This window comes from Helicoverpa zea, chromosome 21, assembly GCF_022581195.2.
Source record: "Helicoverpa zea isolate HzStark_Cry1AcR chromosome 21, ilHelZeax1.1, whole genome shotgun sequence".
Lineage (NCBI taxonomy): Eukaryota > Metazoa > Arthropoda > Insecta > Lepidoptera > Noctuidae > Helicoverpa > Helicoverpa zea.
In genome coordinates this window covers 257,143-279,462 of record NC_061472.1, presented here as the reverse complement: position 1 = coordinate 279,462, position 22,320 = coordinate 257,143, and the positions used below count along the sequence as shown (strand labels likewise).

General features: G+C 36.2%; 1 protein-coding gene across 2 annotated transcripts in view; it reads right to left on the bottom strand.

Annotated features, from left to right (window-relative positions):
* Window positions 1–21,978, bottom strand: part of LOC124640699 (homeobox protein Nkx-6.2) — a 58,001-nt gene extending 36,023 nt beyond the window's left edge. Inside the window, exons 1-2 of one of the 2 annotated variants that reach the window (XM_047178589.1) lie at window positions 21,615–21,978; window positions 2,635–2,840 (exon numbers count right to left, since the gene is read on the bottom strand). In XM_047178589.1, coding sequence (XP_047034545.1) covers window positions 2,635–2,840; window positions 21,615–21,915 — 507 coding nt within the window. In that variant the 5' untranslated portion in view covers window positions 21,916–21,978. The remainder of the gene's footprint in view (window positions 1–2,634; window positions 2,841–21,614) is intronic. The other variant, XM_047178590.1, reaches the window with a different exon arrangement.
* Between the last annotated feature and the right edge of the window lie 342 nt (window positions 21,979–22,320).

Here is a 22,320-nt window from a genome sequence, read left to right as displayed (position 1 = left end):
ATGACACCCATGTAGGGGAATTGAAAGACCCTACCAACTTATCTCTGCACTTCACTCAACTCCTAACACAGCGTGATAAAGTTGAGTATAGCTTGACGAGAGCGAAGTTAAAGTGGTAGATTATCCCTTCACACATTGGCTTTTGAGTCCAATTTGTGAATGCGTATTGTGTGATACGTATTTAGTATTGTAAAGGATTGTTGGTCTTTGTGTATTGACGCCATTAGTTCGCTTATGGAGCTTAAGAGATTCACTATTAGGGTGGTTAACTTTCACCTAGTTTTTATGTCAATATCGGAACTTTTATTTTGGTTATTACCCAGATGTTACTTTAAGCACTGATTTAATTTGTTCCATTTTCAGTTGTGTGTACATTGACCGACTTTTCTGTAAAATCATGAAATATAAAAGAGAATATTCTTATGTCGACAGATGTATGCCCAATTTCCATCCGTCACAGGCTATCGCGACATTCGTATGATTATTGCGCACATCGCAACAGTGTGACAGGCGAGGCAACAGTTTCCGCGCGATGTGCCGCCATTAATCTCATCGTGTGCGCTTCATTTCACTCCGCTCTCTTGCCGAATGCAACTAGGCTCGCTGCACACCTAGACACTGTTTTGTTTTTAACAACAAATGAAAATGTATTTGTACATACGTTTTAACTATGTACATATTTGATAACGACAAAAAACATATAAAAAGGAATTAAATTTCTTTGAAAAATTCTAATTGTTTATTATTGTGGTGACCTCTAACAGAGCGTGTTATAAAATAGTTTATAGATCTACAAGTTTGAAGTGAAATATTTTTCATGTTTTTGGAAGTAATTGTAAAGAATAATTCAGTTCTATATATGCTATTTTGTAGATGAGGTACCACTTCACACGACAAGTTCCTATGACAACACTAACGTCTTCAGCAACTTTCAAGTCGCGTCGCGTGGTATGCGCTTATCCTACGGGTCCCCTAATGGCGGGCATCACTTAGTATAATATGATTGTTCCCCCTGCCCTGTCTGCTGGGGCTGATCCGATGTACGCAGTGGGCTCGGTGGTGCATCGTGATCGTTCATAGTGGATGATATTGATCTCAGACTTTTAACAGTTCAGTAGCTCTTATGATTAAGGGTCGATTTCTCAATCATCAGTTAACTTCTACCTGAGGAATAAATATGGTGGTTTGACATATTTTACTATACAAAAGCTGTCAAAACGTTAAACATATTCTTCAAATAAAAGTTATCTGGCAATTGGAAAACCAGCCCTCAGAACCTATAGTGTGTTATTTTATGTACCTATTGCATTGACAACTGTGTCTTTCCAGATCCTTTATTTTGTCATAAAAAAGGTTTAAGGAAGTAGAACAAATACGTTCAATTCATTACTAATTCTCTCATTCTAATAGCACATTTTAATAAAAAGAAGAGCTTGAACTAAAAATCTAAACATAATATCCAAATTTGAACACAAAACCCGCGAGGTAACGTCTCCATAATGTAAAACAACAAAAGCTGAGCATTCAATAAAGTTTCACTTGGAATCGCACCCGTGACCGCATGCGGCGGGTGGGCGCCGCAGTTGTCGCCCCTCGCAGGGGCCCAGGCCCCGCGACGCACCCCAATTAGTTCCATATAACTGCGCCTTTTTACGCTTATTTTATGTGTTTGGATTAATTGAAAGATCCTTTTGCATGATGTGTTTAGTTCCCGTACAGTAGGCGCGTAAGATGGGAGTTTATATCTCGTAAAATGTGTTTGATCATGATCCGCTCGTTATCATTGCATTTTACGACTTTTATCAGATAATTTGTATGACGTGTATGGTAATTCGAACTGTTGTTATGTTAAATTGTAAATTAGAAATTCATTTTTAAATAAGTATGTGTATTAATATTTTCTTATTTCTATGAGCACACTATGTACTTTTGAATAAAATCACCTAAATGTAATTACATTTTTAGTGATTCACAGGTAGCAATATTATTTCAGAACAAGTAGCACAAATAAGCCATCAAATTATCTTCTTCATACCTCCGTTACTCAAATCTCTTCAATCAGAACTGCGCCAGTGATTGGTAAAACTGTGAATCACGATATTAAATAGCGTCGCATGTTACAATAAAACAAAGTCTTTCGTCCACATGTCGTAGTTTAATCCCGGCAATAGAGCCGTTTGATTGTGCCGCCAGCTAAGTGATTGACTTTTCAATCTGTGTAATCGGATTACAGAGTGCCGCGTATTGGTGCGCTTACCCTACTCGTCGCGCGGTAATTGTGTTAAGTTCGATGCTCATTTATTTTGTTTCAATGTTCAGTGTCATTGCTACTTGTAGCGCGATAGATTTCACACTGTGCTAATGTTAATATAACTTTTGTTTACATGCCTAGAAACACATCATAAAGAAAAGGAAAATCCACTTTTCTTTGTGATTGAAATGTTACTATTATTAATACATTACACTCTTATGCTTCTTTCCTCAATCATACTGATAGTGGTAATTCAGAGTTTAGTTTTCAGAGTATGTACTTAATACTCAATTTAAAGTTCATTTCGTATGGTGGAGAAAGCAATGCACCTGTAAACAATTAACAGCCAACGTCAAAAGAAACAAACAATTCTCTTTACCAACCTTAACTTGTGACTCAGTCATGCCGAGCGCGTACGCGAGCTTGGCTCTCTCGGGGCCGGCCAGGTACTTGGTCTGCTCGAAGGTCTTCTCCAGCGCGAAGATCTGCTGGCCACTGAAGGTTGGTCTCGTGTGCTTCTTCTTGCCGTCCTTGTCCATGCCGCCCTGGGAGCAAGCGCTGAGCGCGCCGTTGCTCACTGCAACAAAATCTGTAGTTGAAGAAAGAAATAGGATAAGATTTGTACTTTGTTACATATTTTTGTGGATAAAATATTGACTTATATTATATAGGGGTTACTTTAAATATCTAGTTAATGTATTGAGGATATTGTATTTGCTCAATGAGAAAAGCTACTGGTCTTTTCCCTGTATAGTTCATAACTCGTTTTTATCTTAAAGTAACTCGATTATTTCCAAGCTTTGACACATACATATGACACATAGATATGCTCTGTCCATACAAGAATAATGTAGCTTTCTATATTTCAGAATAGACCGTCAGGCATTCACTTTGTTACTATCTTTAGCGTACCTATAAGAAAAAACGAACAGTATTTTGCAAGTCACATGCCGAGCTCTACAATTTATAATCCAAAAGTATATCTATGAATCAGATCAGATTACAAAAACCGCTTAACCATGCCTGAAATTGTCTAGAATCTAGCACACAATTCAGTTAATATTTCCCACATGCTAACTAAAGCTATTAATTAGCAAAACAACGTTATAATGAGTCATGAATTAATGACGTTTCACGCGGCGGGTACAGACGCGCATACCATGAGAGTGCATAATTAACAAGCGCTATTGATATGATCATTGTAATACGTTAGTTAGTGTATTAGATGTAGATTGTTCCAAAATGGATATTTTACAGCCTTGAAGTTAATGTAACTGATGTGTAAAATTAACCATTTTGCATACGTTAGGTAATGAAATCTCAAACAATATATTTGACCAACGAGACCTGTCCAGAAATTGGAAGCTATTTTATGATTTCAACTGTAGTTTTTCACAACCACACCAGACACTGCACAATTAAACAATCTAACTAAACTTGTAACCAAAAATACTAACCAAAAAAAATCTAAAAAACACAAAAAAGAGCAACCTTAACAAAAATCAATCTACCTATTCGAAGGGCTGGCGGTCCCTTGACATCGTGTCGACGTTTTTATCATTATTTTCATTTCATTTTTCCACTCGTCTCCCTCCCCCCACGCGTGGCTCCCCCCCCCCTCCGTCCCGCGGGTCCCGGGGGGCGGGACGACAGGCGTCGCTTCATCAAAACAATTTTATTCGCGATGATACTGTGCCAGTGTGCAGAAAGATGAAGTAGTATCACTTTGTACGAGTTTGCTACGCTGCTACGACGGCTACGGTATTTGCTACAAGTTTAATGGCGTTTTATTTGCCTAAATGGTATGTTATTTTTTTGTAATTTAACTTCTTTAAATGTTTTCACTATTTGATGGAATCTCGGATAACTTCAAGCAGTTAATGGTAAAAAAGAAACATTTCTGATCATTCATATAAATAAATTTTGCTGTAAAACCTTGACATTGCTGACCTACAAGATTGTACTATTTGATTGACCTTTATTACAAAAATCCCAACTTTGTATAATGTTGTTTACCACACTTATGCTTTAGCCTAGTATTTTGCATAACTGTGTAATCAATATCTAATTGTTGCGAACCTTCCATATCATATACTTTCCCCTTTCTTTATTTAAAAATTAATAAAAAGCTTACCCTCCATTTTGATATAAAAAATATAATCTTATAGTCCACTTCTATATTTTCCAAATTTCACAAATCCCTATACCTTTACAGTCTATTTCCTTTGTTCACTAACACATTAATCAACATCTTTAAAGCTATTCTTTAACTTTTTAGGTACTAACAATACAACAATTAGAGATGATGACCCGTAGAGCCACAGTCAAAGACATGGAAGAAAAACTCAGAGCTGCGCTGAGGGAACTCGAGTCAACTAAAACCTTGTGCAAGCAGCTACTCCAAGAGAGGGATGACAGTGAAGTCGAAGTGAAGAACATAATCGACAAAAACACTTCCCTCAAGAGTGAGTTGGCCGAGCTGCACATACAGTACATGGATGTGCTCGACCAGTACACTCAGCTTCAACAAGAGATGTCCTCGTTCCATCAGTGCAGTGACACCCATGAATTGGCTTTACAGCGCATCACAGAATTAGAACAGGAGTTATGTAATGCCCATAAGGCTTTATCTATATTAGAATGTAGTAAGATTAATGAACAGGTTACTAATACTTGCAACCTTTTTGATGAGTTAGTTGCCTGTAGGTCAGATAAGGTACCATGTAGGTTAGCTGAAACTATTGACTTGACTGGTGATGATACCATTCCAATATGTCCTGTAGTTATGATGAGTCATAATAAATTAAAGAAATATATTAAAATCAATAAATTCATTAAACGGTCAAAGAGATATTTAAAAAAACAACATCTCTTAAAATTAAACATTTCTCTTAGGAAGGACCGTATTAGCTTAACTAAGACACTGAATTCCTGTACTGCTGAATTAGAATATTATAAATCTATTTATGAGATGGAAACCCAGCAGCTCCAAAACGATTTAAAATACAAGGAGTCTTTGTTAAAGGATATTTTTAGTAAATATGAGTCTTCTCAAGAACAACTAAGCAAGCGGTTATTTGAGGCAGTGGAGCTGATGGACCTGGTGAAGTCCAACACAGAGAGGTATGAGTCTCTGACAAACAGCCTTTCATGTGATAGTGCAAGCCAACCATCACCTTCAATACCATTGCCTGATATATCTGTACCTACAACTGCTACAGAGAATATTCATATGCAAAAATGTAATACTTTGCTCTTCACAGATGCATTGGGTGCTGGCTTTGGAAAAATTTTACACAATTACCTTAGCCATCACTTTACTAATCACAGTTACCATGACATAACTTTTAACCAAATTGTTGAGAAAATTAGCAGTACAACATTAGATAGTAATTCTATAATAGTTCTATTGTTAGGCAGTAGTTATGGTACAACAAAAGAGGACATTGTGAAAGGTATTGACACCTTACTTAGTTTGAATATGGGAAAATTAATGTTATGTGCTTTTCCTTATTCTGATAGTTTTTCAGAATATCAAAATAAATGTATATTTAATTTAAACTGCACATTACACATGTTGACATGTTGTCATAGCGACAAACTTTTATATTTTGACACTAATAAGTTTATTAGTGATTTCACATTGATCAAGGGAGCAGTATCTGTTCCTGGTAGTTGCAGACACACTATTGCTATGTTGATAGCCTATAATATTGACAATATTATATCTAATATAATAAACTATAGGGTAAGGGACGAGGGTATGCTGTATAGTTACACTAACAGCACACTGATAGATTGTTGTATGATGACGTCGTGTACGAAGGGGGGTCCACAAATACTATCTACCACCACTACCACCACCACCAATATGTTAGAACATTCTAACCATATTGAACACACCGGTAACATAGATTCTTCTATGCAAGTTTTATCATTTGTGGAGAACACTCCTGATATAAATAATTTAAACTAATTATTAAGACAACAGAAGATATTCCAGTATTTAATAATTTTAAAGATAGTAGCAAGTTATCTTCTGGCGACTTAGTTAGTTGTAAAAAACATAAGAGTGAGCAACATATTTTAAAACTTTTCAACCAAAATATTCAGAGTTGCTCTTCTAAACTTCTTGAAATAGAATTAGTTTTAGAACAAACCAAGTTTGATGTAATTTGTATTACAGAACATTGGCTGAAAGATTATCAAGTAGAATCTATTAATTTTGAGAATTATTCTGTAGCTAGTTACTTTAGCCGGAAATCCATGATACATGGTGGCTCCTTAATATTAGTAAAAAATCCTATTAAATATAAAGTAAGAAAAGATATAGTTGATATGTCAGTGGAACATAATATTGAATTGTCCTGTGTTGAGCTAGATAAGCATGTGTTAGTGTGTGTCTACAGACCACCGCAACACCAGAATCTTGGTGTATTTGATTCTGTCATGGAAGATGTCTTGAAAAAAGTCAGTAGCAGTAGTAAGTCAGTCATTATATGTGGCGATTTCAATATTAATATTTTAGAAAGTAATATTGTAAGTTCGAGTTTCTTAAATCTTTTTAAATCATTTAATATGCGTAACGTTTTCGAAGAACCTACTAGGATAACACCAACTACTGCTACTTGTATAGATAATGTTTTTTTGCAGCTGTGAGTACCTACATAAGGAAATAGTGAATTACTTGCCCTCTGATCACAGCGGACAAGTTGTCACTTTTCGCACTAACTCTCCACCAGAGAAAACACAAATAAAATTTAGGGAATATACTTTAAAAAAAATCGATAAATTCAATCAAACTTTAGGTGATAAACTGTGTGCACATAGCTTAAATCTTAAAAATTCAAGTGATATTTACGCCGATTTTAGTAGTTAGTAGAGTTAAAACTAAAATGATTAAGTCCAAGTTCTTATTTAGTGACTGGGCAACTCCTGGTATTCGTAAAAGTAGACAAAAGCTGTTTGAACTTTATGGTTTAAAGCCTTATAGCACCGATCCAAGTTTCCGTGACCACGTCTCAAAATATTCGAAAATATTTAAAAACGTTTGTAAACAGGCTAAATCTATTCATATTAGAAATAAAATAAAAAATTCTAAGGATAAAATAAAAACAACTTGGACAGTAATTAATAACGAAACAGGTAGGCGAAAAGTTCGCAAAACTGATTTTAGCCTAGAAACTCATAAAGGCCTCATCAACGGTAACCTTGAAGTAGCTCAAGAGTTTGAAGCATTCTTCACCAAAATACCTTTCGAAACTACAAAATCATTAAATTCTTCAACCGCCGTATCTATCGATTTACTCAAAACAAATGTAAAGCCATGCAGTTCAGTATTTAAATTTCAACATACCAGCCCCGAGGCTGTTGTTAAGGCCTTTAAAGATCTTAAAATAAAATCAACAGAAGATCTTTGGGGTATGTCTGTCAAGGTGTGTAGGTCAATTATTGAAACTATTGCACCCTATTTAGCTTACATCTTTAATGTTAGCGTAGACCAAGGCGTGTTTCCTGATCTAATGAAACACAGTAAAGTAGTACCTTTATTTAAATCGGGAAATAGCAAAGAATCAAACAACTATAGACCCGTTTCTGTTTTACCGGTTCTCAGCAAGGTATTCGAAAAGTTGATGCTTGCACAAATGTTGCGCCATTTCAATAAAAACTTCATTTTTCATAACGAACAATACGGTTTCACCAAAGGTCGCTGTACAACCGATGCTGGTGTAACTTTGATCAAGCACATCTTTAAGGCTTGGGAGGAAGCTGAAGACTCGATTGGAATTTTCTGCGATCTCTCAAAAGCGTTTGACTGCGTAAATCACGAAACGCTTTTGCAGAAGCTAGAGCATTACGGAATCAAAGATACATCCCTCCAGTTATTAAAATCGTATCTAAACGATCGGCAACTTAAAGTTCAAGTAAACGGCGTAAATTCACTAGGCTCAATGATGGCAATGGGCGTACCACAAGGTTCCATATTAGGTCCGTTCCTCTTTTTAGTTTATATTAATGATTTGCCCTATCTATTTGATAATCAACCTAGGATGGTGTTGTTTGCCGATGATACCTCTCTTATTTTTAATATTGATCGACGTAGACGTAACCTAGACGACGTAAACAATTCCATTATCCAGGTTCAAAATTGGTTCAACGCAAATAACTTGGCTCTTAATGAAAAAAAAACAAAATGCATTCGATTTTCATTGCCAAATGTAAAAAGTAGTGAATGTGACATAATACTCAATAGTCAAAAACTAGAATTTATAAATCAGACAGTTTTCCTGGGAATCACTCTTGACAAAAAACTACAATGGGGACCCCACATAACATCTCTTGCGGGTCGTCTTAGCTCGGCCGCCTATGCTATTAGAAAGATGAGGCAGCTAGCGGACGTAGAAACAGCTAGACTGGTATATTTTAGTTACTTCCACAGCATCATGTCGTACGGCATTCTGCTGTGGGGACGAGCTGCTGACATTGAATGCATATTTATCTTACAAAAGCGAGCGGTCAGAGCTATGTACAACTTACGTGGTCGTGAATCTCTTAGGGAACTGTTTAAAAAAATTAATATCATGACCGTACCTTGCCAATTTATTTATGAAAATATCATGTATGTTAGGAAAAACTTACATTTGTTTGATAAAATATGTGATAGACATAATTATAACACTAGAAATAAAAATAAGTTAGCTATCCCGCAGTTTAGATTATCTAAAGTACATACATCTTTCATGGGATATTGTGTCAAATGTTATAATAAAATACCAGACAACATTCTGGAATTGAATGACTTGCGGTTTAAAACTCATATAAAAGCCACACTTTGTAAGCAAGCATATTATAAATTAGAAGATTACATTCAAGATAAAAATGCTTGGAAACATGCTGGTCCTGCTCCATAGGACATACTGACAATATCTAATTAATTAACAAATTAAAACTACACCAGCAAATAAAATTGTATTCATCTTTTGATTATTAAAATTTGTTTGTAACTTTGTACCAAAATATAAACCAATTTGTAAATGTGAACACCATGTAGCATTTTAATTGTCACTTTATCCTCATTTGTCTTTGCGATTCTACATGATCTTCGCATGCTTTTACTGTATGTATCAATACATACAAACTGTAATACTATATTATTTTTAAAAAGAGTAACCATGGAGTTTCTTGCCCGTTCTTCTCCATAGGAAGCTACTTTTGGAATGGGCAACTAGAATCAAACTTAGTTATAATTTTGACGTTCATAAGTGCTTGTAAAGGCCTAAATGAAATAAATGATTTGACTTTGACTTTGACTTCTGGATATCAAAGTGAACACGATATTTGCAAATACGTTTTCCTAGTTGATAGCTTTTAAATTAATTATTTTTATGCTGAGAAACTCCCTTACGTCGGCTTTTCATATCATATTTGAAAATAACTAATGTACTAAAGACAAATATAATAAAGACTACTTTCAAAAAGTGGCCTTTTTTAACAGCCCTTGAACTTTTGTATGTAATTTGTATGATGTCGGTGGTGTGCGGGAGGTTATGCTTTATGTGCCGTTTATATTGATGTACTGTTATGTAGCGCTTAGTTTTTGAACGCCAGCCTAATGGAATTAAATCGACTCTGCTGACAGATTCAATTTATTGACAAATTCTATTCATGAAACCTATACCTATTGAAAACAAGTTGTGGGTATTCTAATTTTGGTACTGTAGAAGTACAGTAAACAATATATTGTTTTATCGTTAAGTATGTATTGTTTTGAATGAAATCTGATCACACACTTTATAAATACCTATGTGTCCGTGAGAATTCATTACATACCTATAAATCTAACCACGAGACGAATGATACTATATATTCAAACACACTATACTTAATCTACATTAATTTAAGCAATTCTAAAATTAAAACCCCAAAAATATCAGAAGGCTTTTGTATAAACATTATTTTTTTGAAACAGAGAGGCACCTACGACATAATTCATCTGAACCACAAGACATATTGTAATAACATATAAATATGTATTGTTCAGTTTGTTCGTATTTATTGTAGTTCTGTACAAACGTGACTTATCACCGCTTATTATGTGCATCTCGTGAATTATTTACAATATTATTTGGGCCACAAACGAACATCTACAGGAGGATAAATTGTGCTTTATGTAGGTAACTTGGAGAATTTCTTGCGGCTTGTTAAGGAACTATATTTCATACATATTATTCTCAATATCTCAGAAACAACATTTCTTTCTTGCATACTAATGAACATCTTTCATGACAATGTTATTTCATGGTAATGAATAACATTCTGCTTTATAATCGCACTTGCTACATAAGCCTAAATAGTGGTGTCAATACGAAAAGTATAATTTAACTCAATCACTAAATAAATAGATCTATGACAATAAAACAGACAAATGTACAATCATAATAGAATCCAATAGCCCAGTAAATAAGTAGGTACGTACAGAAAGAAAAGCTCGTTAAAAGCGCTGTGTCCAAACATTACTACAATAATACGGACAGCGCTGCCCGCCAGAACAATGGACAGCCGACAAATAATACATTACACCCATAGCTGACCGAAAACTTACCCCAACAAACCAAAATCAACCTTACCACCCACGACATACAGACTAAAGTAACTTAACTCTAAATTGTTTCACTCTACAAACAAATATGAACTTTATTGTAAGTAATTAAGGTATATATTGGGGTGTTAAGTGTGTATCATTTTGTGAGTACAGCCTTCATTGAATTGGGTGTTTGGTGTAGAAGCGCGTGTATTTGTAGTTAATTGATTCGCTTATGTTAACGTTACAGCATGTTGAGGCTTGCCCGGGTTCATTATACTTACATACTTATAGTAAATACGACGTAATTACGTTGTTCAAAAATTCAGATTATTTCACGGAATTACAACATCTACTTTTTGACCATAACGAATTAAAAACTATACTGATGAGTAGTACGCTTAAATGTAGGTATGTTAAACCGAACATTTCAGACAGGCATCTTTTGCATGCAGATGAATGTTGATTTCATTATAAAAACCTAAACAATTTAAACTTCTTTTACCCAAATAAGTGCATATTGTTAAAACTGAAACTAATTCCTAAAACATTCGTCCACAAAACTCGTAACAAAGTGCAAAGTTGCCTTCCCGCCAATATCGCTGACGTCAGCCCGCCATGTTGCCATGCCACCATGCTACCATGCTTCTATGCAGCCATGCAGCCATGCAGCCATGCAGCCGCGGTAGCATGCATTATGCAGCCCCACTTTGTTAATATTGTGCGCTCGCCGAGCTTTTTGAATAACTTGCGACGAATTTCAAATATGCTCCAGATATATTTTTGATATTGCAATGTTTGGGTTTTGTTGATATTTGATTTTGAAAGAGTGTTTGCTATACTGCACATACTTCAGTTTTCTATTACAGTTGTGTCAACTTGCAGATATTTTAAATACCAAAACGAAAACAATAAAGTAAGTTTACAGGAGTATACAACCTTATATCATTTCTCAATTTATAAATCTACTTCTTTTTAAGAATCAAAACGTTTTGCAAAATAAGACATATAAAACCCTCCAACCACATAAAAACATGATGAAATCCCCGTGAAATCCCGCACTCGTCCCATCACTACTGGGATTTACATACAAAGTGCTTGAACATCTTCTTCACGAGCCGTGAAGCGATGTGAAACAATTATATCAAATACACAATTACCTACAAATCCGACCGGCGGGGGGAGGGGGGCGGGGACCACGGTACGGGGGATGTTACCCCTTCACCCACAGACAGGGCTGTGTGAAGGCTTTTAAAGTAGGTACACCTTTCGCAATGTAGTAATGTTTTGATGGTGTTAACATTTGTACCTATTTTTTACATGTGACTTGAAAATATTGTGTGGTAGAATAACTTCAAAGCCTGACTTTGTGACTTCTTTTGAAAATAGACATAATGACTGATGATAAATAAACTAACTACGGTGATTCAACTGATATCTAAAAACTTCAATACAAAAAACATTTCAATGCCAAAATATAACATTCTTCTCACTTACATCAACGAATCCCCCTAAACACAAAACAATATGGAACTTTTTGCTGACATTACAACCTCTATTGATATGGGAATTAAAACAATACAAAAACCCGGCCCACAGGCAGCCCATGTCGGTATCCCTTCAGCCCTAGCGGGGGCGTCTCAATTGGGCCCCTAACGAGGAGCCCGGGGCCCTGTTAACGTGCCCGGATCACCAGCCTTCTTTAGGGCAAGCTTTTGTGGTGCCCCATGGTTACATGTAGGTACTATGTATGTGTGTGTGAGTGTGTGTTTGTGTATGTGTGTGTGATCGTTAGGTACTTTGTTAAAGTGTGACGTTTTAGTTTAAGTGAATAGGGGATTTTCTATTCAGGGTTTGGTAGGTGGGTGCGATGAAAATTGTGTGCTCTTTACCTAAATATATAGGTAACTGATATAGCATATAAAAATAATGATCAGAACATAGCGTTGACAAGTAATAAAAAATATTAAATACCTATTGTTTAAAAAGCCGTAAAAGAAAAACGTGTTCAAGGGTTTTTATTTATATTTCCAACCACAGTTTGAAAGCATCGCATCGCCATCTAGACTATCTGAGTAAACCTTTATATATTTTTTAAAACGTAATTATGTTAAGAAAACACTTTTCCACTTCCTACAATATTCTCTTAATATATTAGCAACACACAAACAAGAACACGACACGTAACAACCGCCACGCGCCTTAAACACACAAAATTAATTCCAACAACAGACAAACACACAAAATCTGTGCTGTACCATCTAAACACATCCTGTAGCTGCGGGGGAGATACAGGGTGTTCTCAAAAGGTTTTAATTATAACGTTGTCGGGGACTTTCTCGAGGGTAGTTTCCAGTTAATGTTTGTCACAGTTACCGTCGCTCAGTTGTCCCTGTTTATAAGCAAACCGCAGGCTTTGATTGCGCCGCTTCAGGCGGAGGCTTTACAACTCTTCAGAGAGTAGCGGCGCGACTTCAAACGAACTAACTTCAAAATGGTGGCTGTTTATTTGCGCTTTGTTTTGAGGTAATCATAAATTTTACTTTAGAAGTTCATGAGCTTATCAAGTTCTAAGTAATAAGAATACAAATATTTTGGTAGGAAACTGGAAATATTATTGCACTAAAAAACCTTTTAAAATCACTGAAAGAGCTTTCACTTGTAGAAATGATGGACATAATACTGAAGTAACATATAAAACCCTACTATAATACAACATTCCCCATAACCCAAGAATCTTACCGTTCAAACCATGTAAAAACATAAAAAGTCAAAAGACTTTCATTTGCCGTACAATGATAATAAAATCGTAGCGGCGTCATCACTTCCTTATTCGTGTATCTGGCATTCATGGCACGGCTCATAAGGCGGGCTACAGTCGCGCGACATGCGATGCGACAGACGACACCGACCAATATAGCGATGTGTCGCGATGTGCGAACATGGAGCACACCTGTGTCGTAGATAATGTTAGGCGGGGTGTGTATGAGTGAGTCATTTAGTGATTTGAGTTGTTTTGAGATAGTGAATTTGGGGTATTGATAGTTGAAATATTGTGATTACAGTCGTTTAGTTTCGATCAAAACAAATGTCAAATTGTTCTAACTATGAGAAAATAGTGACAGACATTATAAAAACCTACAGTAACTTTAAAGAATATGTATTTGGTAAATAATAGCTTCCAGCGTTCTATAAACGTTCCTTCGAAACTTTTAAATACCTTAGCAATTTATGTACTATAAGTACATATAAATAAAATGTTTTTTTTTTATGTTATTTACTTGATGCAATGTATAAACGATTTTATTTACAATAAAAACATAATAAACTTCAACAACAAAAAATCCCAACCAATAAAATGTCGACAACCAATAAACATGTGGTGAGCGTGTAACCGGCCTTATCGCTACGTCGTAGCGACATTTGTTCGTAGCGTATCTCGTAGCGGCGCATCAAAGCTTCGTAGCACATTATTACAATGCTACGGTTGTTTCTATATGTTCGGTATCGCGCCCGAGTTGATTGTATTATCTCGAACAAGTTCCTATCGTGTACAATATTGCTTTCAAATATGTTGCGTTTTTCACTGCGATGAAAACTGATAATATACTATGGTACACATTTTTTGAACTTTAATAAAAATTTAATATACTACTTTAACATAAATATAATGAAAATATTTGAATGTTCAAAAACGTAAAATGAGTGCTTCATTTTTTGCAATTTCCCAATCTAAAACCTTCTCAAAAGCAAGCTACTATAATTCTCAAAACTATGTGTTTACAAGGATCGTTATCCGCTCATAAGCGCAGTTTTTGCGTCACACCCGCCATCCTCTCTGATATCAGTTTGATAACTGTCCGGTTTTTGTCCGGCACCGTCCGGCGCCGTCCGGCCGGACAACTTGCGGGCTGCGACCATCTCATATAACGATATGGGTGTATTAAGAGCCGTTTTATTTTCGTGTACATATGGCCTTATTTTTATTTCTCCACCGTGTATTGCTGGGTTTAAGAACTTGTGTTGAGGAAGTGTGGAACTATATAGATATGAAGTTTTTTTGATTACATAGCTTTTTATGAATGTAAAGCCAATCACGGCAATGTTTCTCTGAACACTTCTTCTTCACACTGTTGGTATTTTAGCCCTTAAATTATTTGGGACTTGGATGATTGCCAATTGACTGAGTAAAGCTTAAAATTCTAGCATTATTGTAATTTTATTTCAGGTAAGCATTTAAAAACAAATATAAGTAAATATCCTTTGTACTCATAAATAGACAGACATGCAAACCATTACTTAAAGACATTTCAATAAAATATCTTTGAGCGATCGGCAGAAAAATCTATCGTCTAGAAAACTCAGACACGGGAAACAAACCTTTGTCTGATCGCGAACCTTCGTACCTCTCCATATCCACCACATTATTATTAAAAAATCAATTCAAAACTACAAAAAATCTATGGAACAATAACCTGTACATGAAATCTATGCCGTCCATTATACACCATTGTTGGAAAACAACAGAACACATCGACAGAGCTATAATAACCGTCACCTCATCGCGAAAAACAAAGATGGAGACCGCCCCCCCCCCCTCGCTCCTCGCCCCACCACGCCCCGCAGCCAGGGCTGACAGGACAGAATAATATGGCTGGTAGTTGTAATGTGATGAGGTATTTAAAAGTCATATTATAGCGCTTGGAGAGTTTGACTTTGAATTTAAGTCGGAATTTTTTTTTAGTTGGCAAATTATCATGCTTTCTCTATGTGTCAGGTCAAAAGCTAAGTTGAAATTAAACAGTTGACGATGATGGTTATTTGCTTTGCAAAAGTGTGAATTATGAAGAAGACAAAAATTTGAATATCGCGCTAAGTAGGTATGTACATTTTAGGTATGTTAATGGTCTGCTAACCTGCTTTATTCTTTAAATGATATGGAATGACAAGTACATGCCCAAAAATTGGTGTTCCCTTCAGTAAATAATGAACTTTTATAGTTAAATAGGCCAGTTTTCATTGAAATATAAAACAATTTCAAAAGCTATTCAAATATGACAGCCCTGCTGCTAGGGTTGTACGCGAAAATGTGCGGTGAGCGGGCGGCGCGGCCGGAATTATGTTATTTCTTAATTTAATTTCATTAGGCCGGGCGTGCGGGACGAGGGGGGCGGCGTGCGGGGCGCGGGGCGGAAGGGGCTGAGATTGTACCGCTCTGTACGATTTGTAATAGCCCCGTGTGCTATGCTGACCACTTGTTCTGAAAACAGTCACTAATTATTGTGTTGTTCATTGTAATTGTTTGTAAGATGCATTGCCAAATTGCTTGATGTGGGTGCAAGATTTTGCAAGTGGATTGCTAGTAAGTACTTAGTACAAAATGACGTTGTATTATGACTGAAACAACCAGATAATTTGATATTGTACAATGGTTTGTGTGAATTACGATCTTTTCGAAAATACAAGGGACCGTGCAGAATTCAACTTGATACCTGCCTTAATCTTTCATTATTGAAGCGAAGGTATTATCATTTAGTAGATGTAGAGTTATAATGCTAACTACACCGCGCATGGTTCAGCAATGTTAAATGAGATGAAAGGCATCTGGTTAACTTTGTAACGTATAGTTTCAGGTGTTATCTACCGACAGACTAACTTTCAGTTCTGAATATGCACCAGCACATAAAACAAAACCTAATAAAACGAACCAATTTGCGGTCTTCTAGCGACCAGCGCCGGCGACCTCCCGGCAACCCAGCGACCAGTCGCCAGCTCTCCAATTACCATACTTCACCGACCAACTTACAAAAACATACTTTTTGCCAAAAAACACTTCATTTAACTGTCCCACTATCGAATAACTGGACACAATTGAATGTTGCATCACGAAACGTGAATTTTAATTCCGGGCGACATATGCTGGGACCCGCGCGGGGCCCGGGCCCCTGGGGGGCGGCCCGACGTGGGTGTGGGGACACACTGTAATTAAAAAAATGTGTGGCACTTCATTCGTGCGCGCCAGTGTGACCGCAGCCTAACGCGCGCACGCCCTAACTAATTAATAATTTCCCGAATGTTTTTGGGATTTTAATAATAATCTCTTAATGTTTTGTGTAGTGCCTCTGTTTATGTACGTAATGGCCGAACTGCTTTAATTTAAAATACTTTACTGTTTGTTTTAATGCTTTTAACTTATCATTTTAGGTCACAGATTTAATTAAAGTCTAATACAAAACTCTGTCGCTCTGTGCTGAGTTTTGTCAATATTTTCTGTGTTATCTATTAAAATCAAAGGATATACATGTTTGTCTACTAGGCGTTTAGTTAGGTTATGAGTTTGCATTATATGTTACGCTGGTATGTTCTATGACATCTTTATTTGCAGCTAAGCCTCTAATGGTTTCACAAATATTACTTTGGTCTGTTCTTCGATATCCTTCGTGTTAAAAATTTAACTTTCCCCTTTTATTTAATCATGCAAAATGAATAACTTCAAGAGGTTGAAACGATAGAAGAACACTCAACCCGTATAAAGTATTCGTAATAAGGTTAACGTTATCAAAAATCCTATAGATTAGCCATCGCTGACAGTAGCAATAAGTACAGTCGCCCCAAAAATTCCATCGAGTTTTTAATAACATTTTATTTGACACATCTAATATCACAACTAGATAAACATTTTGACGTACAATTTAATTATATTGTACATTTATGATTGCACTTTATACGTTGTCAATATAGGCCTGTAACGATAGGAGGTAATAGCGCTGTCACACGTCACACACTTGACGGTACACATTATTACCTGATCACTTATCAACTGATATCAGCATTAATATGTTATCGCGTGTCATTTAATAAGCTCTCCGCCGTGACTATCTAACTCGATATGTTTCCTTTTTATTAAAATCTGTAGCGATCCGTGACGCAGCGACATCTAATCATATTATATTTTGTGTGTTTTTAATAAAACTGATATGATGAGATAGGGAAGTATGTGACTTTATCAATAATAATATAATTGATTGAGGTTATAGTCGAGAACATATTTGTTATGTGTCGCAAATGTAATCAGCGTGTCAAATTCTAGTGATAAGTTTTGGGTGTGACTGTACTTTTCCGTGACAATATAATTTAATGTAACAAATATACTTCATAGTGATGAATTGGTTAAATAATAAGTTTCTTTATTAGTATTTCACGGTTGTTGCATTACTATATTGACTATAAGGAAAACCTACTTTTTGGCACACATTAATGGCGAAAATGTAAAAAAACTGCCACATTGAAGTTATAACAAAAAGAACCTTTCAATATCCTTCATAATGATTACCACTATAATTTTACAACAACATTAATTTCCCAATAGAACATATCGACGCGGTTATCTCGAGTGCCGAGATTATGTTCGTATCACATCGTTTCGCGCTCGGCATTATATCGATTGTAGGCATTGCGCCGCGAATCAACCGCGTACGACTTATAATTAATGAAACAGCCTGTTTTCGAGGAACAACACTTGTTCCCGTCGTTAAGGAGGCGTGATGCGAATCGAGACAACTTGCCGATGTTCAGGAGATATTCTATTGTTTTATTTGAGTGAACTTTGCTAATAATTGCAACAGCTATTTTGATGCTGAACTGTATTTTTTAAATGGACAATAGTTTTGTGTAATTGTCTTGTATTATAAGACCAATCTTTTAGTTGTAACTATTAGATTAAAGGGACACGTTTTCACTCAAGAAAAAAGCTACACTAAGAATTTAATATTTCTCATCGCCCATTCAAAATGTTCGCTCAATAGAATTTTTATAATATTTCAATTTTCTGTAACCTTCCACAAAATTGATGATTATTTGAATCTTGTCGACAGTTCATCACTTCAAACAATAAAAACACACTTTTTAAGTAAAATAAGTTGACAGAATAACCTAATATTTTAGTTATAAGTCGCATAAGTTAGCGAATGAATGGCAGCCACGCCCCGTAGTGTCATAACTCATAAAGTGCTGTGTTCATTGCTACAGAAACCCATAACACCAACATAATGTTTGACAAATGGACATATTTCGCAAATTAATATTCATAGTTATTTCTCAAAGCTTATCTATTGGCTATTTTGTTAATAATCTGAGACTTAAATCGGCAGCTGATTGAAATATTTGTCAACAGCCTACCACAATCTGAGTTAGGAAGGAAAAATAAATTAATAGGTATCACAAATTGAAACATAAAAAGTAAATTAATCCATGTTTCATTTTTCCATTGGTAAATGTTTTTGTAAAAAAAACGTGTAGGATAACGGGCTTAATTTGTGTCATTCATTGTGAAATTTAATTTTATTTTAAGTTGTTATCCTAGCCAAACCAAATTGATGCGTTTCGGAAATGTGTTAAGTACTTAACTCACTCTATGATTAATATATAGATATGTATTGATATCATTATATTGATAAATAGTTTTCATTTAATTTTATGGAAGTGTTCTAGCGAAATACATACTTAAGACACACATACACATTTAATTAGTCTATAATAAATTAAATAAAACCTCAAAAAAACGCTACATAGCGAACTCAAGTACAAAAAGATTGTTTCTCTAAAATAAAAGGTATGTATATATCCAAATTCTGAAAGATTCAATCAAATCATTTACTGCATTATAAGTATATTCGATATTGCAATATTCAATATAAGTATTAAAGACGGCAAATACATAAATCTGTAAGTATTAGGCACGAATCGGTCATCACGACACATTGCACGCGCGCGGCGCGCGGTGGCCGCATTTATTAATTCTCAGAACAAATGACTTGTCTGAATATTTATCAGTTTTCAATCGATAACTGTCAACTTTTATGCCAAATTTATTTTGAAGCCACTATTGAAAATTTGAATACTAAGATATTATAAGCTCTAGTTTTCTATGATTATTATAATCGATTTGTTTTCGGCACAAAAGCTTCGACTTCAAATATCTTAAGAATAATGGCATAACATTGTTTTTTGACTACTTGTTAAAATAGATATCAACATTTTTTATTATATACCTAGAAAAAAATTATAGTCATCAATCTTTTCTTAATTATTTGTCTGACATTTCAACTTTTAGTGTGTAAATGTAAATAGTGATATCATGTACTACTTAATACGTAGAAAATGTTTAATTGTAAGAAATGTTTAATAGAACCAGTTCATAATTTGAGTTCAGCATGTAAAATATTGAAAATGTAGACACGACATACTATTATTACTTAAATTACCGGCACGATAATGTGATAATTATATTGTCATCAGAGATATCGATTTCTTTTAATAATCAGAAAGACATCATCCGCATAAATCAGAATTACTTTTCAAATATATCCTCTCCTCTTTAAACCTTGCTTTTTAAAGTGTCTTAACAATTCATCACTCAAAATCCGACTTTCAAACGCATTTTCCTACAAAGAAAACAACCTTACACCATACCCAAGATCTTGTACATTTCCCAGTAAATTACAGAGCACATTCCGGGCATGTCGGGTACGTGTTCGAAGCCTTAATGTCTGTGGAGTGGCCACTAACGGTCTCAGGCCCGACGGGACTGGGCCGACGGGCTCAGAGGCTGTAGCGTGACGTCCGGCCGCATGTTGCGGGGAGTTACAGGATGTTAAGATTTCAGCTTTGGTTACGTTAAGGAGTCCCAAAATATTTACATTAATTTTAAAAATTAAAAATAAACTTATATATACAACTTAAAACTAATACATAGCATCAAAAAATTGCTCCTCATCGCTGTCACCGGGTAATGTACCCAGAAGGCTGCAAGGCAATTATAGGAGTCCCAATAATTGTTTGTTTATAACTTCGTATTAATAATAATGCTCTGTGAGTTACTGAGTATTTTGTTTTAAAGCCCCTAATGTCTTAGAGTAATAGAGGTTATTGTTAAATTGATAATGATATCTTCTTCATCCTGCCCTGTTCTCAAGTTATAATAACTAATTATATAAAAAGCGATATGACTACTTGTAATGCCACGATGACATTATTTTTTTTATAATTCACTGTTCAAATACAATTCTTAGATCATCAGTATCACTATGTGTAAATATATTTATAGTTAATAGTTATATATATCATTTATTAGATAATTAATTAATAGCGAATAACATTAAAATAAGAAATTCACATTTTATTGCCATTTCAAATGATAACGCACCGCGACGCGTTGATGTCTTTTATACGACATCTCATTTCACGAGATATTTACATACAGATTAGATAAAACAGTTTAATGAGCCATCAAACTTAATTGATCATTAAACCTTTTGATATTCAAGTGATTTCGTATAAACTTTAATAACTACATCCTTCATCCTTCATCTATGAATCCTGCAGGTAATTTTAATAAGAGGTAGGTAATTTTATGTTATGTGAAAACAATTCATATGAACAAAGATCACACCTGTGGCGTTATCTATTTCAACAACAAAACCTTAAAAGTACTTTTAGCAATTAATACACCCAATTATAATTATTCGTTCCTCACCCTTAATGAATTTTTAGATCCCTTGACATTATAAACATAGAAACTGGAAACCTATAAACCCCGAAAACTTCAAACTCTTAAAAAACAATAGCGAACCATACCTATATCCTATTTAAAACAATTACATACATAGTTTTGGAGCCATTTCACGTAGCTGAATATCAGAACTGCGCTAAAAGTCAGTTAGAACATCATGTTAAAAATTTCTTCCCTCTAAAATGGTGTTTGACAAATGTGTGTGTACTCACTGGACTGCAGGCGTTCCCGCCAGGCCATGGGGTTGGAGACGAGCCCCTGGAAGCCGGGCCAGTAGAGCGGCTTGTGCTGCAGGTAGTGCGCCATGCCGGCCGCCGCCGCCGCCAGCGACAGCCGCGGCGCCAGCAGCCCCGCGCCCACGCCGCCGCCCACCGCCGGCCGCGACAGGATGTGGTCGATGCCGTGCGGGTTCGGCGCCGGCGGCGGAGCCTCCGCCAGCGAGCTCAGCGCCGCCAGCGGAGCCCCGAACCCTCCCTCCAGCCCGCGCGGCGGAGACCCTCGCAGCTCCGACATGTTCGCTAATTCACTTGCTGCACCGACGCGTCACTCGCTCATCGCACGCTGCGAGTACGTGTGCGCCCGACCGCGACCCGACACCAAATGAAAAGCTCTCGCCGACGACTGCCACCGACACGACGAAAAAAACCTCAATAGAGAACGCCGCCCAGTCAATCTAAACCTTATATCGCGGACGCCGCCCCTAAACCGAGCTGTCGCCCCAAACCTACGTGCGTCCCGCTCGCTCCGCTGTACGCGCGAGCGGGACGGAGCACGTGTGGTGTTAACACGAGAGCGTAGATTTAACGAATCGCTATTTAATGGCGCTTCTTGTCTCTTTATAATTAAGTCGGGTGCAGTTTTTGCCGCCCCCCTCCCCCCCGCGCCGCGCTCGCCCCGCACCCCGCACCCGCTAAAAAC